We start from the raw sequence: 17921 nt of genomic DNA on the forward strand, positions 1-17921 counted from the left end.
TGTGCCAGCAAACCCAGAGGGCCCTTCCCCATAGCCAGAGGCTGCCTGCACCCACCCCCACCTTTCCCTGCTAGGGGACCCACAACACCATAAGTCCTGGATAGCCTGTGTTTTAAGCACGCAGAGCCATTAATAGGCACCACTGATCACACACAGCTTTTTTCCAGGTGTGTCAGAATACTATATTTAATCTCAGTAGAGATACATTCTACATAGTCAGTGCCCAGCCTTTGTCTTCTAACTGGCCCTGGCTGCAGGCAGGAGGGGCGCTCCCATTGCCCCTCCTCATCTCTCTTCCTCTCCAATGGATTTTCCCTTGAATAAATTTTTTACTTTAAATTAAATCTTCCATTTCCTTATTTTCCTCCTGTGCACCCTGCTTAGTGCCACAATCCCAGATTTGCAGTTATTCTATCCAAACAATGCTTTTCCACAGCTACCTATTAAGGGAACAACCAAAACCTTGACAGCTGGTTTGCTTTTATAGAGTGATGTATCTTTTTTTGTTCTGTCACAAATCTTACTGTGTCTAATATCTTCCCTCAGCTAAAAAATCGTGACATTTTGGAACCTATTCAGATGACAAACAAAATACAGTTCCTGAATATTTCAGGTGCAAAAACAAGACTTGCTTTTGAAAAAACAAAACAAAACAAAACAAAAACCAAAAAAACCCCAAAAAAACCCCAAAAAAACCCCACAGTAGAAACTTGCTTTCTATTTTTCTTCTCCATAAATGTAAACACAGACTAAACTACTGCTTAGGAAAGGAATTTGCTGTGCAGTCATTATCATACCAGGACCCCTGTGATAATAAAATGCAGCCATTTTGCCGTAAATGTTGGACCCCTGACACCATTTAATTTTCTTGCACTTTGGCATAATACTTATGTTTATGATATATTCACTCCTGCCACCATCCAAGATGCTCTGTTTACCTGAGGTGAGACTGTTATCTCTCACTGTAGGCTGTAGGTAGTGATCCCCAAAGCACAACACTAGCAAAACTCATACTCCCATGTGAACCTTGGATCAGTGAATTCAAACTGTCAGAATTAACCCAAGGAAGCACTGTTTCATACTTGAATGCCTTTCAGCTCCTAGCAAGGAAAAAGAAACTTGATTTAGATCCAGAATGTAGGGATAGGCAGTCCTGCTGCATTAATGAAATTCCATTTTGTTTCATTTAAGCTCTACTTTATAGTGTTTCAGCAGCACATAGCTGCTTGCCTTGAAAGATTGTCTGAGAAAAAGATTTCACAGATTTTTTTTTCTTCTGAGATGCAGTAATGTTCATCTAAAGATATGACTGAGGGGCTGAAAGAGCATAAGATAGGGGGTGAAGAGATCGTGAGCTCTGATAAAGGTACTCAGCTGTCACCACTACCATGGTGGTCAATAATGATAATATAATAGCTAACACCACTGCTTAGGACAGAGCAGGCAGGCACATGTAGCAAGCAATAAAAGCATATTAAAGAAAATTGCAGCTCCACAGACAATCAATTGTGTTTCAGTATCTGGAAGAGTTTGTGTGTTTGGGTAGTTCTTAACCATTGTTTCTACAGAAACAAAACTAAGATTGGAGAAAGTTTCCTGTTTAGTAAGTTGATTTCCTCATTCCTCATTCAGATCTAACTAAATGTTCCTCTCTTTTGGCTGAGAAACCTATTTTATGTATATTAGCCTTGGATCTAGCAGTGTTTTTCTGTTCCAAAGTTAAAAAACCCAATCTGATTGCATGCTCTTATGTCTATGCCTCCTTTGTAATGCACACTGTAATTATCACCATGCAGAGAATTTTGCCTGTCTACTCCACAGCTGTTTGTGGGTGAAACAGCAACCCTGTGTGAGCAAGTACACAGATGTTCAGCTATTGAATCACTTCTTTGCAATCCAGACCTGACAATAATTAGGATGTCAGTGATCTCCAAGCACCTGAACAGTGTTGGCTTTCTTATTTTGAGAAATCAAATTAAACTTTGGCCTGGTGGATTTTAGGGTACTGAAGCAAAAAGTAATTGTGTGGACTGGGAGAAACTGGCAATTGCACCTTGAATCTACAAGGAGATGTTTATTTCAAACCTCTCTACTTTGCCTAACCCTTGTGAGGAATATTTGTAACATAAAGAAGGCAATCAGCTTCTTTCACTGGAATGATCAAGTATACTAGACAATGGTTTGGGATTTTTTGCATCTATTAAGCCAACTACAAAACTATCTGAACTCCCCAAGACTGTGTGAATAGCTGTACCACTGATTTACACTTAGGATCTCATTGAGAGCATTCTAGAGACTACTGCAGGTCTTACTGAAGTCTTCAGCTAACGGCTAGATGAAAGAAATGTTATTAGCCCTCCATTTCACAGATGGAAGGTGAGAAAGAAGCAGCAGCAGCTTCTTCACAGTTGCAGATTCATACACTTGTGTAACCAAATGGCAGACAAATGCCTGTGCACATCTTTCACTGCTCCTTGAATAGGAGTGAGAATTTGCACACGTGCCATTTGCATGTGGTCAGCTGTTTGAAGTGTAAATTGTGTTAAACCATGCATATCTGCTTTTCAAACTCATTCCATTTAGACACTTTGCCAAGACTTGTAGGTTGTAAGTGTTAGAGCCAGGAACAGCTGCAAGGAGAGCACCTTTCCCCTTGCATTGTGAGAACAGCTGTTGAAAGAGGTGTCCTCTTCATTGAATACTATAAACAGAAACTAGAAACAATCTAAAATGCTTTACATTACAACTTTTGTAAAATCCAGTCATCTAGATGATTCATCTGCTAGTAGCCCATATGAAAATGAAGAACTTTAGAAAGCCATTACTTTAGCTTAAATAACTTTTTCCTTTAGCTGATTGGACGTGAGCACATCAGTTTCTTCACAGATTGATTTGGCTTAGCACTTCAGCTTGAGCCATTACAGAAAAGGAAGAAAAATGTCACACAAAAAAGTTTCTCATATAATTCACCATCTTCTCAGCCAACTCGTGTATGTTATTTCTATGTCAAAATAAAGGAGGCATAAGAGCACAGTTTTTACCCAAACACTTTTCTTATTCTGTCTTCTGGACAGAAAAAAAACCCCAAAAAAACAAAACAACCAAAGAAAACTCCCAACACAACAAAGCAATATAAAACCTCCCATTAAAACACTCATTCTTTATTATCCACCTGTGCCAATCATGTAGGGTGAATCCCTATGTAAGGACTGGGGCTAGGTTCTGAATTTTCAAAAGTTGTTTTAAAAGACCATGAAGCCAACCATAATCAACATGACCAGACCTCTTTATTTATATTTAAACATGAAGTTAAGAGTTGCTCTTAAGCCAAAAATCCATGTGTATATTGTAACTTCTAGGTAAATTTGAGACCTGGAATAGTAATACTTGGTTGGATGCTAGATTTCAGTGTTAGAACTAATCTGTGTTACTGAGGTGCATGAGAGTGCATTAGGAGACGTGTTGAACAGACTTCATGTTGATTTTCAGCTCTTCTGCATCTTTCTGGGGTATCTTAACTTACAGACTGGCTTTGATATTACATATCACTCTGAAATGGACAAGAAGTCTAAAGGGTGAAAGACCCAAATCAGATTTCAAAGATGTGTATTCATACCACAGGGGAAAGAGAGAGAGTATTAAAATTTTGGAAGCTGAACGCTTGTGCCCTCAGGCCAATGCTGTACATTCAGCAGCAGGCTGTCATACCCTAATTGCCAGTACCCCTTTGTGAATCAACATCTCTGAGAAGCCAATTCTACATGAGGCTTCTTTAATATACATCTTCTCATTTGCCCCACGTATATTTCAGTTTGCCATCTGATAATTGGAATTGTGTGGGTAGCAGCCGGTACCATCTGGCTTGTTAATAAGTAGAGGATAAAAATGTCTAATGCCTTGCTCTACATAAATACAAGAATTACCCTACAAATAAACAGCTCCCTAAAACCTCAACTGATGAGAACAAAAGAAAATAGTGTGGTCTTAGCTCATTAAAAAAAACATTGAGGAGAGAATGAGGGAACAGTGGGAAAGCCTCATCACTTCCCATCTGAAGTTTTAGTGTAACTAAAACATATGGGGAAAATAATGCAAAATTAAAAGTGATAATGCACTTTTCACACCAAAACATATTGGGCCACTATACAAATGATGCAATTAAAACTGCTGCCTTCAGGAGCCAAAACCTAAGCTGAATAAGTACGGTACAATAAAGTTTTCAATTTAAAACCAGCAAAAGATTTATCATAATGAAGCTCAGAATAGAGATAATATGACTTGGGGGCATCAAAGCTAAGCTATAGAAAGCCACATGTCCTACGACATGGAGTTAGAATTGGAAGACTGACATCAGCAGATTTTAGGGCACAGAAAGGCTTACAAGTTCATTTGCACGTGAATGGCCAAGACCATGCAAAATCTTGCATGTAAACAGTGTAGTATTGTAATCACTACTTTAATTAACAGGAAGGCAGTGCAAAGCTGTCTGCATTGGGGAAATAAACTCTGATCCTGTGGGCTGGATGCAAAAGCTGTGCTGTTGTATTTGGAACCTGCTGGAACTTGTACAACGCCTTATCTGGAGGGCTTCACGCGCCTCGCGACAATGTCCCGTAATCTGGCAATAAAAAGGGCATCATGAGCGGTGGCAGCCGGGCCAGCCAGCCAGGGCTGCAGTCACGCTATGCTCCCAAGATGGGGAAAGGAGATTTAAGCCTCTTGCAGGAAAAAACCCAGCAAGGATTGCCTCCAGCCTGTCCTGGGTATGGAGCGAGGAAAAGGGAGGAAATGCAGCTGGACCGTGGCTACCTGTTTGGGGCTGGCAGTACGTGGGAAGGTGCCACTGGACAGAAGGGAAATGGCATGCAGCCAGCACCTTGGTTCCTCCTAAACACCAGCCACCCGCACCAAACCTCAGCCTGCAAAAGCAAACATGCTGGCCATTGGAGTTTTGCACCTCTGGGGTTTTTCCCAGCAAGGCTTAGACTGCCCTGCTGATGTTGGGAAATACCATCATTCTCCCAGATATAAACTCATTCCAGAGTGAACCAGAGCTCAGAGGCAGCATGTGTTTCCCCAGGAAGGAGGGTTAGTAACACTACTCCTGATAATCCCATAGAAAGCTGGAGAGGGATTTAGTGTGACAAAATGGGTAAAGACCCACATTTGGAAAACAGGCCTGTTCTGCATTGGGTGGAGCTCATGTGATGTGTCTCCCAAGGGACTCCCACGGTTTTCTGCCCTGTGCCCCAACCCTGTAGTTGTCACTATAAACACAGGCCTATAGTCACTGCTTGTCTACCTTTACTCTTGCTGAAATATTTACACTCACACATAAGACCTGTACTGTTTACATCCTTTGACACTGCACCAAGCACACAAGCACAGTTCTCTGGCCAGCCTTGTGCTAGCTCTTGCTGCTGCTCTGAGTTGTACGTCATGCTGATCTGGAGCTGGCCCTTGCCAAACAGAAGCTCTAACAGCTGAACCTCCCTCCTCTTCCCTCTTCTCATGAATCATAATTTTGCTCTCATAGCAATCAGCTGATTTTTCACAAAATCTGTAGGAGCTCCATTATCTCAATAAAAATACTTCTGCTTTTATAGCCTTTGCTTCTGTTGTTTTGAAATTTAGCTTCTGCATTTTGAAAATTTAGTTTGAGACTGGCCAGCAGCACTAACTGGACGATATCTTTGTGGGAAACCATAAAATAAAAACCAGGGCAACAAAATGAAGACTGTAATGATGTCTTATAAAGAAAAGAAAAAAAATCAGGGGATGTAATATGCCCTTACACATCTCCTCTGGCTCTTTCTTCCTCACTGTACACATGTGTGTATCTCATGCCCCTGTGTAAGACTGCCATTGCTTGTTCCCAATGAACTTTGGAGTGATTTTCATTTCCCAGAGCTAGAAGCAAAGGTCTTGCTCAGGGTTACCTAGAAACTGGAGTAACACCTGAGTCTCGGGTTTCTGAGGTGCCGTTTTGTCTCCTGACAGTTGGAAAATGCAAGGTTGTCCCCTCACTGTCCTCAACACTGGTGCTCCATGTGCAGTACCTCTGCCACATGTGTCTGTGCAAAGAGCTGAGCTATTCAGTCTGTGGAGATGGCACTGCACTTCCACTGAAGAAACTCAATTTACACTCATTCTTCTGGTAAGTTTTTATGAGCCTTTAAAAACCTTCATTCCTTCCCTAAAACCTTTTTGACTGTAAATCAGAATTAAAGAAACCAACTCCCAATTCTAGGCACTTCCCTCCCAAAGGAACTAACCTCATCCTGCATCTAAAGGATCAGATCAATTTCATCCCAATAATTTTGAAATCAGTCTAGAACCTGGTCCTAATTCAGATTTTTTAAAATTGTTTTAGAAGTAAGCAGAGGGTGACTGTAGGATGCTACATATTACTGTAATTAGGGAATTTTGCTAGCCAGATAGCTTCAACCCTAGCCCCAGCTTCAGAGAAATGTTTGGATGAAAAATATCATCAGTTAAAGAAAGAATGAGATTAATTCCTTTGTTTTTTCTTATTTTTTATTTTCCGTGAAAAGGAATATAAAAATTAAAAAGATGTTCACAAACAATAAACAAGGAGTTTGGTACGGTTTAGAGCCAGGCTTGGGGAAACAAAACTGATGTTTTCTTTAATACCTGGGATGAGTACAAGTACCCACCTGGAATTTCATGATGTATTGTTCGTGAAAACAAGTGTTAACAAGATAGGTATATATATATATATATATAAGATATATACAGATATATCTAACAATGCTATGAAAATAATATGAAAACTTAGTAGCTGATAATTTGGATTGGCCAGAGAAGAGAATTTGGAAAAGAACCTGCTTGGCAAAACCAGCTGTGCATTTAGCTTCTAAAAATTAGGTTCCTCCAAGGGATATGAAGCTGAGCACCAAAAGCTGGTGCTGGGCACAAAAAGCTGGTTGGAAAAAATCTTGTGCAGTAACAGTTTCAGGAGCAGACAGCAGCAACCTAAATAGCAATTGCTATCACATAACTGAAAAGTCCTGAGATTTACTTAGACAATGTCTCTGGGAACATTCGTTAAGAATGAAATGCAGTTGAAGCAATTTGTACCATGAAGTCAGACAGGAAATCAGACTAATCCCTGATGCAATTATGTGTAAGCTTGGCTGTCTAAGACTTACTAGAGCAAAAGAGACAGAAGAAAACCAAGCCAGAACGAGATATTGAAAGGTACTAAAAGTAGGTCACTGTCCTACATTACACAAAAGCTAAATGGAGCTCTATCATCCCACAGTATCCTGAGCAAGTTGAACAAAGGACTTTGGTGCAGATCTCCTGGCAGCATCCAAGTTACACAGCTGCATGAATCATAAAAAAAGTTTAGGCATAGCAGAATTTCCAAGACAAGTAGAATGTATTGCACTGAATGAACACAGGAGGAAACCAAGGAGAGGAATTGTGTCATAACTCTGTGTCACTGCATGGTAACAAATTCCCATCAAGAAATCCTGTGACTTATTAAAAGTACAGTGTAAGTAGGACGAAGACGCATTGAGTAGAAAAGCCATGACACAGTTAGATATATACACTAAGTCAGCAAGAGAGAAGGGATGCTTAGTTAGTACATAGACATAAAATTGCAGTAGAAAACAGAATCTCTTTTCTACAGAATCTATTTTCTGCATCATAGACTCAAAACTCTTCATCATGGTTAGTTTAGAGGATAGGCTTCCTGAGCTGTCAGGACAGCATATGTTGACTGTTCTTGCTCCCCTTCCTTCTCTTCCATATTTAAAGCTTCAACTGAAGTTAATTAAAAAATTGGAGTTTATGTATTTTTACTGAATTAAGTACTTTCCCCCCTTCTATAGGCATAGTTACAGAACAATTGTTAAAAGTGGAACGTTCAGAAGATGAAAATGGTTTGAAAGGTTGTTCAAGCACAATGGATTTTGTTGTTTTGGGATATCCCCAACCCCCCAGCTTATATTAGTTTAATAATGAATATAGCTTAAGTATTTTTTTAATAGAAAAAGGCCATAATTTCAACACCAAAACATTATCAGAGCAAGTTGTTTAAAGATGAATGTAGATAGTCTTTAGATAATAATAATTTCATCACCTAACTGTGGATATCATATTCATATCCAAAACCACTAGGAAAAGTGCTTTTCTGCTCACAATCCTTGTCTCAGATTGCTGGAAATATTTGAGATTAGAGCATAGTTTTCTTAGGTGTATGTAGACCCCAACATTCTCATACCACTGTCTTTCCTGAATCTTACAAACAGCAGATAATCATATTTATTATAGAACTTTTAAAATTACATGAGAAGAGTTGTCTGTCTGACAATAAAGCTTTCTAAATTTGTGATTTGAATTTAGGCAGCCAGTCAAAATGAAAATGTGGGCCTCAGTCATTATCTGTTTACCATTAAGGCACATTGCTAAGACAGACCTGTTTTCTGCTTCGTCTGTGATGTGTGAGGAGACTGTCTCACTAGTGTCTCATGATATGAAGATCCACAACAGAAGTTTAATAGTAAATTTTAAGAACCCTTAAAATACTATTTTATATTAATAGTTGTATTACATAAATAACTAATAATGTCTTAATAAAAAGAACCTGTTCATAGTGCCCTTGGATAAGTGTCCTAGAGCAAGCAAACTCTGAACTCCACTGGAACAGAGCTTCCCAGGACAGGTTTGTCTTCATTCCAGCGCTTTACTGACTCTACAGCTTCAAACCTGGCAAGATTTGTGAGCATCCCAGATTCATGTGAAACAAATTTTTAATTCCCTTCTAGCTACATGCAGGACATGTAACTTTTATGTGTCAGTCCATTTTGGTTTATCTCAATATGTCTATTCAAATAAATAATTATCAGCTGCTTTATGGTATTTTAATTTGACTTATTTTCCAAATGAAAATTATTCTCTGTCTGTGGAAAGTTGGAATCTGAGACAAGAAATGCTCCTGAAGCCATTAGCATGCATCCTAAATAAAACTGTTTCCTGATTTCGCTACAACAAGCAGTGAAAAAAGAAAGTCCATTACATGGAAATATTGTCTTTCTAAAACCAGCAGATTTTTATTTCTGCAATGTCTAAGCACTGCAATTCTCAGCAGAAAATTGCACTGGAACAGTGGGTGGTTCCGAATTGCTGGAAACTTTACAATGGCTTTTATGTTTAAACATCATTTAGCAGCTGTTAAAGGTCAGCACAAATCCTGTACTTTATCAGTATAAATGAAGTCTACAACTGCCAAGAAAAGAATGCATTAAATAATGCAGTGATTATCATCTCAAATTTTTTTCCCTTCAGAAGTGAAAAGGACCTCTTAAGCGGTTCTATTTTTCTCCTCCTTATTTCAAATTGCCAAAGTAAAACACTAATTAAATTATTTATATCAGAAATTTACTTACGAGGATGACACATTTTGTACACAAAGCAAGTGAAACATATGACACATCATATAGTGCCAGGTGCAGTTAAGAAAGTGTAATATAAGTCGGCATCTAGAGGCCAAAAAACCCAACAAACTTGCTGCAATATTTCATTATCAATTTTATTTCCTACCATACACCAAATGTACAGCACAGAACACAATTTTGTTGTTTTGATGTAAGAAATATTAATTGTATGAAGAAACAGTATACAAACTACTCCAAATTAAAAAATGCATACATCATTGCTCTTTACAAAAGGTCTAATTTACAGTATAGCTCATCAATGCATTTAAACACAAAAAAAAAGAAAAACAGAAAGAAAAAAAAAACAGTGCACATTACAAAACACATCAAATACGAGGGAGGCAAATAAATACAAACATACTTCACAGAACATCCTGAGCAAACAACCAAACACAGATAAATTAACCTGAAGCCATTGTAAATCATAATATTAAATACATAGGTCAGTAAGAGAATTTTTTAATTAAATAAAATATATAACAAATTTGTTAAAATATGTAGTAAATTAAACTTTAGTCTTTGTAATGAGTGAACTCGTTTTGTATGCATTTAACAAGTATAACAAATGTTTGCTTTTTGAGTTTTTAGCAAGAACAATAACTTTAATAGCAAATTTTTGTTTGGTGTTCTCCTATTTATATTAGACAGCACATATGGTAGCTTTTGAAAAATCAATTTAAAAATAAACACAGCTCCTAAGAACACACATTTTCCCCTGTCTAAACTAAGATCGGAGAGTTGAATCAACCCCCCAACAAAAAGCAAGCCCCACCTAATGCAGAACAGTGACCACAGTGCATGAGAGTTGAATCACTTCTGAATAGTACTTTTGTGCAGGAACAGTAATAATATAATTGTATATGTCAAGCCTGTGAATGCCATCATATTCAATCTAAATATAAATGCGGCTAATAAAAATAAACACTTTCATTATAGCACGGAAAAATTAAACACACGCTAGATCCATGTATACATTTACACTGAGGCACATATGCACATGAGGTGTGTGTGCATACAAAAAAGGCAGTTTAGCTGGTTGTTTATACCTTTTTCTTAAAAAAAATAAATATAAAAAAAACTTCTGAAACAATGCTTAATTACTTACAATCCCTGAAATAGACATTGCCTCTGTTATAGCAACCGCTAGTTTCTGACGGATTCAGAAGTTCCACACCCAGGCTAACCAGATACCGAGGCGCACGCCTGCACCTCTGCGCAAGTGCTTGTCTGTCCACACCTCCACCTGTCTGTCTGCTCTGTAGCACTTGGGACCCTACCAGAAGACTGGTGACAAATTCAGTATCAGCCTAGTCTTAGTGAAGAAGGATGGGAGAAACCAGTCACGGTGTTGCTACCGGTCATTCAAAGGGACAAGCGACCACCGTGGTGCCAGAGGGGTGTTGTTGCCCTCCAGACCGCTGCCTTCTCAGCTGCCATTACCTTCAAACCAGTATTAAATGCCATTTCAGGGGAGATGTGTTCGACTCATTATGTACAAAGCCTTTAGCTTGGGATGTGTTTGCTTTTTTTAAATCCAAATCCATTGCAATACTGGTCACTTGCTTAAAACCTCAATGTCTCATACTAAAAAAGTACCAGTACCTACCTAATTACCCTTCTTGTTTAGAGATAATTGTCATTTCCCTCCATGAGCTAACTCTGAACAAAAGCTGCAGTGGTAAAATAAATCTGAAGTTCTCTTGAAACATTTTAAATAATCATTCTCATAGGCTAAATCACACAGCCAAGTCAAGTGCTTTGCTGATTGCTATATTTCATTATTGCTAACATATTCTTTAACACACTGTTTTCCAGCATACTGTGCTTTTAAGAGCCCAAGCTCCCCACTAGTGGGCACCATTTATCTTCTCATTCCGTGCATCTTCGCATCTCATGTTACTGCAAACCCATTTCTGATACAAAGCCATTATAAAAAAGCAGGATGTGAGGAAAATAAAACTAGAACCACGGTTCAGTCATTTGTTACTTTCATAGGTTTTTTTTTTCTTCCTGTACAAACCCAGCAAGTTATTTAATTTACAGTATAACTTTCAGTCTATTTAAAATCCCATTGGAAAATAAATTAATAAACACATTTGTAAAAATATGGCAGGCCGCAAAAATGCTGTTAAAAGATAAAAAAACCAACTCTTTGATTAGAAATAAATAAAAAATATAAAAAATAGTCGCACACACTTTTTACATTCACTTTACAAAAACTGAGTGCAAAAGAAGAAAAAAAAAGAAATTGTACTGAAATAAATACAATATACTAACAGAGTGCATTGCTGTTAATACAAATAGTCTGTTGTGGTTTTATTCTTTTTTTATGTCAGCTGGGAAAAAATTAGTGCAATGTTGCAATTGTAAATGCAGCATGGCAACCTACACCCCTTAGCAGTACATGAACTCCTAACAGATCCATCTGGAGTTTACTGCTGTTAAGTAATTTCTGTTGCCCAGCAGCTTTCACATCCTACACATGGATGCCCTTCACTGCCTGTTTGATACTTTCCAGCAGAGCTTTGCATTCGGGGGAATAGTCCCGTTCCAGATTGCTGTACATGTCTGTGAGTGTATTTACATATGCTTCAAAATTCTGCTCACTGATTGGCCCCTAAATGAAGACAAAACAGATTATAATTGTAGGAGGTAAAATTAAGGCTGAAAAAACCCAAACACCCAACCCCAAAGCATGCCAAAGGAGCGATATGGCAACTGGGGAGAAGTCATGAACAGGGCAGCCATCCAAATTAATGGAAGGGTTGCGGAAATTACAAGAGTTGCACATTCTGGGGAATCCCTAATCTCTCCAAGCAAGAAAAGAAGTCAGAAATATTATGATTATTGATGATTATTGTAACCTTTTTTTTTTTTGTGGTCTATTTGTTTTTTGGGACTGTCACTGACATTCCCCCTAACTGTCCTTTCTTAATCTTCCAGTGATACTCTTGACATTTGGAAAGGGGACTGGAAACATGACTACCTCTGTGGATTTGGCCTTTGTTTGAAAGTAAGATGCAAAATTCTTGAGAAGATGGAGCTTGGTTTTCTCCAGAAAAATCGTCTATATGAAACAGGTTATAGTTTTGATCTGGGAGCTAAGTCAATGAAGATTCTCATGAGAGTGAAGTTTTCACTCTTTGTGCAGGGTGGGTGTTCAGACAGGGAGGTTTGAGGGGAAAGCCTGCCTTGCATGGTGTGGTACAGGGCAGACACACCAGGGCTGGCTCATTCCTGAAAGCAACTGCACCTACTACCACACAGACTTCATGATCCTGCATCTCTGCAAAGCAAATCAGCCTAAAAGTTCTCTCTGTTAATGCAGCTCCAGTGCTCCTGCCAGTCCCTGAGCTTGCTCATCTGCTTCGAGTGCTGGCAAGACAGTCTCAAAAGAAGGTGTTAACCTGCTGGCTGTGGGCTTACCATCTGCGGCAGCTGAATGTCAGCGAGACTGGAGATAAGGGCTTGGCTTAAGCCAGCTAACTCCTTCAACAGGCTCTCGTTGTTCTGCTCTATGAGTTTGTTCTCCTCTTCTATTGTTTTCAAATTGCTCTCCATAGATGTGATCTAAAAGAGACAGGCAGGCACAAACACAGACAAACCCTTGGCAGCATTGTTACTGCAGTTTGAACCCAAAATATCAGATGGGTGATGATGAGAGAGGCCATGATAAATCTGAAACTCAGCTATGCTTTTTTTTTAGGAGAGACATAACTTCTCCACAGAACATTCAGAGCAAAGAAGAGGTTGTATTTGATCTGAAATGAGGGACTTTGCTGCTGGTTCATGGAGAAACCTTGCGGCAGCAAGGCACTAGAGAGTGCCCCCGAGTGGGAAGAGGGAATTGAGCTTGGAGAGGAGGTCAGTGTGGAGCTGGGACGGAGTGTGGCCTCAGGGCTGGCAGAGGGAAGGAGAAAGGAGGTTGATGTTTTCATTGCTGTCCTGCTCTTACAGCATCCCTGCTGCTCGACCACAATAGCAAGGACACGGGTATTAGCTGTTGTGCTACTTTCCCGCCCTGCTCCTGGGTGAGCTCTGGGCTGGCTGGGATTAGCAACAGGCCTGGTGCTGGGAACAATGAGAAAAAAATAGAGTGGAAAGGAAACTGAGAGGCTGAGCACATATCACAAAGATGATCTCTGACCAACAGAATGCAAACGAGGGTTTTGGAAAGAGCAGGAAAAAGCATCCAAGGTAGAAAAAAAAATGGTATCATTTTAAAGTGAGAGGTCTGGGATATACTCAGATCTGTCAAAAGCAGTGCTGAAAAAACAAAACCAGCAATGGCAGGGTCTGGTTCCCTCCTGCCCTGCTTCTTGTCCTGGGAGCAGATAGCTCAGCAGGGCTGATCCGAGGGCTGCCATCCCTGTGCCCCGCCACAGCTCCACAGTACTCTCCCTTCCTTATTAGTGTGCACCTCTTTGCTCTATTTAATTGCTTCCTGTTTGTGGCCGCTTTACTTCCTTTGCTCAGGCACAGTCCCCTAGCAAAACTCCCCAGTGTGAGAAACCCCTTTTTGTGTACCTGTCCACTACAACCCCTCCTCTGGAGGGTGTTCAAAGCAGTCTAACACCTGGCTGGGGTAGAGTAAAAGGAGGTAGGAGATTTTTGGCTTCTGCTGTAGTTCAGTTCAGGTTTTGCTGGTCTTCACCAGGGAGAATGTCCTGGGAGAAGAAATGTGACTGCATAAATTGGGCAGTCTCTATGCAAAAGCACGGTGATCACCAGAGAGAACCGAGTGTCCTGAGACAGTGAGCACAACCCCCCTGCAGGGCAGTTTGGGCTGGATATCCCCACAACTGCTGTAGTGTGAAGTCAGATTGTTTAGATACAGCACAGGTGGCACAGGCTTCTACCTTGTTTAGACCACACATGCAGTGGTTATTGCAAAAACAGCATGAGTCAACACTGCTCATTCCAATGTGGTGTGAATAGAGGGGGGTATGGTTACACTTGGTTTGGTTTAGATCAGTTTGAATTTATATTCAGTTCACAGATTTAATTTTATTTCAGTCTTATTCTGAAAATTCTGAAGCTTCTCCTCATGCTTTTACCCAGTCTGCCCAGGTTAACTTGCAGGTGTACATGGGAGTCTGAAGGGATGAAGCTATACAGCTCACTCCATAGAACCACTATCAGCATATTAAAGCCAGCCTAATCTCTCCAGTATAAAAAATGATGAAAGAGAATGACTCCTTTGCATAACTCCCATCACAATCCTCTGCTACACAAATTAGCAAAAGGTATACATTCTTTACCAGCTGTTGCCTGGAGGCAAAATTCAAACTACTTGAATAATTGACAGTGGGTGAGCTAAACTAGGAAAATTTTCTTAGGCACACATAAGAACTCATTAAATTCAACTCTCTTTAAGACTTGGAGTGGGTTTGTAAGAGGAATCATCATCCCTAAAAACTCAAGTCATAGGACCTCCATGGTTCGGTAAGCAGATGTTTGGTCAACAAAGGAAAATGGATGTTTTGTTTGGCAAGTATGTTTCATATCTGCTTGCTAAGATTAGTTACAAACTGTCCTGAATTTGTCATTCACCAGATCTTTAAGACAATACCTACTGGTCATTTACAGAAAACAACAAAAAACAACAGCTTGGAAAAAGAAGTGCAGAGGAGACTAGCTATTTTTAAACATAGCATTTACATAGCATTTAATTTATTTATCGTGCTTAAACATAGCATAGGAAAAGGTTTCACATTTATGGCATACCTGAGTTTGAAGTTTCATCATGTCAGCTTCAATTTTGAGATTGGATTCATTCAGTTCTTTTATTTCTTCATCCAAGTGTCTTATTTCTTCATCACTCTCAATACCTGTAAATGGTTGAAAATAACAACATCAGATTTAAGGTGTCCACCAGTAAATGGATGTATGAGTAACCAGCTGCATTACCTGGTACTTAACCAGGTAAGCTTAAGCTTAAAATAAGCTTAAAATAAGCTTTTCAACAAATGATTGATCCTTATATTGTCTTTTACTTTGGTTTTACTGTCAAAATTCTTTCCTTCCAGTTAAACATGTATATGAGCTGAAACATAAATGGGGCTATCTTAGTCCTAGTTTTTTCACTATTTCTTTTTTTTCATTGCATCGTGCAACTACAAGCTGGAGGGTACAGAAAGGAAAAAATTGCCCAGAAGGTGGAAAGTTTATCCTAATACATGACAAGATTTTTATGGTGCTTGGATGTGGGGGTTTTGTTTGGTTGTTTTGTTTTGTTTTGTTGTAAAAGGAATGCAACAGCAACCCTTCTTTTTCAGGAAATACACCAGGGCAACATCTTCACCAGTATTATAATTGTTCACTCATCTGTACCTGTTTCTGATTTTGCAAAAATCTCTGTAGGGGCAAGCTCCTGTGCAGAATAACTTCAACAAGCACAGCCTTAATTATATCTGATAAATAGTGAAGTTTAAATAACAGGAAAGGAAAGGGTGAAATTTTTAGAAAGCTAACAAGTATTACAGGAAAAAAAAAAGGAAAAAAGGAAGCCAGTCTTTTTCATCCCAGCAAGTTAGCAAGGTAAAAAAGCTTCAGTTCTTTAATGAAAGCCTTATCCCGAAAAATACTGAGCTGTAGCAGCTGCTGGCAAATGCATGTGCCTGTTTCTGCTTAGTATCACTGTAAGCCCAACTCTGCCTGGAGATTTGTGCCACTGTTGTTACTGCTTTAAAGCCTAGAACTGAGTCTACTGGGGAGCCAGCATAGGAAACCTGTAAGCAGTAATGCAACCGTTTTCCTCAGCAGTTGGAGGCTAAAGACTAAATTTCCTGAATCCTGGCTCAATGCCCAACTTGCTAAAGCACATTGTATAAGAAGGGAGACTCCTACACATTTCCCCCTGCAACTCTGGTAATTATTGCTTTGCACTTAGGTTAGCTAAATTGTACAAGCACTGCATAGATACTAAACCATGTAGGAATGAAGTAAGAGAGATAAGTCAATTTCTGCCCACAATATTTCTCCCTTCTTACCTCATTCATCGGATAGCTAAGTCCTCCTGATCTGTAACTAATTGTTTATTAATAAAACAATATTGAAAGAATACCCAAATAAAAACATAATGCTCTGGAACAAGAGCATATCCTCAATGTTCAGTTATCAAGATATAAATGAGAATAATTTTATAATCTCTCATGCAAATATTTTTTGTTAGTCGAGATTTTTTATTGCTAGAGACAAAGTAGTGAGAATTAATGCCAGAATGGCATAAAGGGGCACAAGTATAAATGGGAGTCAGGGCCCTTCTATCTAAATAAATGTCATAATTTTTTACAGATCTCCTTACCGCCACTTGCTTTAAGCTTGATAGTCATTAATTCTTCCGAAATTTTGCCCTTTTTTATGGTTTGTGCATTCAGAGGACAACCAGACAGGCTGAAACAGATAGGAAAAAAAACATTAGCACCCACTTGAAAATGGCAACAATCCTTTCAGGCAATATTATCATGCACTTGGACAGACCTCTGTACCTAAGGTCACATCAGTATCTCCATTATAGCATGGCTTCGGGGAATGACATAACTCATAAAGAGTCATTTAGCTGTATATTCCAGCTTGAAAATTGGCACAGAAATCTCAATCTATGAGTAAACAACTCTTAAGCATATTTCAAAATAATCAAAATTGCAGTAGCAGCCACTGTTAAGCTATATGAAGATGCATTTACAGAATTCTTTACATTCAAACACTTATAAACTGTTTTTATCAAGGGATTGTGCTCCAAAGGAGAGGAGAGGATGGTATTTAAAATGGCAAGTTTACTATCCTAAAAAAAATTAGTTAATGGGATGATGTCCACAGAGCCCAATTATTGTATCACTTTGTTGATACATAATAATGATCAATACAATAATAACTCTGGATATACCCTATAGGCTGTAATAGCTTTTTTGAATGGTTACATTATATAGTCAGTTTGCTTTTTAACCACTGTTCGCATTAAATTACATTTTGCTATTTCAAAGCTTACAATTTCATCAGCTGGTAATTATCTGAGGCAATTTTTATAGCCCACTAAAGGGCTAAGAGGAATTGCACTGTCTTAATACTATCTTTATAAATAACAAAGAAGAAATACCCATATGCTGAAGAACTGGCAGAAGGATTTGTTTTTAGGTGTAGCCGAGTAAGGAGAGAGGGAAAATTTTGTTCCACAGGAAAATGGTTGATATTTGTGTGTGTGTGTGCGTGTGCGTGTGTGTGTGTGTGTGTGTGTGTGTGTAAAAATTTTTTAAAAAAGAGAATCCTAACAGACATGGCATTTCCACATTAAAAAAAAAACAAAACTAAAAACCAACAACAAAGCAACAAAACCTAAGATTTCATTAGCTCAGCTAAAAGCTATACAGAAAGATGCTAGTTCTTCAGTTCTAAATTTCTGCTTATTATCTCTGCCCAGATAATAGTTAACTAGGACATTGTTTGAAAGCCATG

At 38.9% G+C, this 17921-nt stretch overlaps 1 protein-coding gene across 4 annotated transcripts in view; it reads right to left on the reverse strand.

Moving 5' to 3' along the window:
- Positions 1-9572: 9572 nt before the first annotated feature.
- Positions 9573-17921, reverse strand: part of ST18 (ST18 C2H2C-type zinc finger transcription factor) — a 169458-nt gene continuing 161109 nt past the window's right edge. For all 4 annotated transcript variants that reach the window (XM_038127386.1, XM_038127387.1, XM_038127388.1 and 1 more), the window contains 4 exons: positions 16774-16862; positions 15195-15298; positions 12894-13037; positions 9573-12084 (listed from right to left, as the gene is read on the reverse strand). In XM_038127386.1, the coding sequence (XP_037983314.1) occupies positions 11944-12084; positions 12894-13037; positions 15195-15298; positions 16774-16862 (478 nt within the window). In that variant the 3' untranslated portion in view covers positions 9573-11943. The remainder of the gene's footprint in view (positions 12085-12893; positions 13038-15194; positions 15299-16773; positions 16863-17921) is intronic.

This window comes from Motacilla alba, chromosome 2 (assembly GCF_015832195.1).
Source record: "Motacilla alba alba isolate MOTALB_02 chromosome 2, Motacilla_alba_V1.0_pri, whole genome shotgun sequence".
NCBI lineage: Eukaryota > Metazoa > Chordata > Aves > Passeriformes > Motacillidae > Motacilla > Motacilla alba.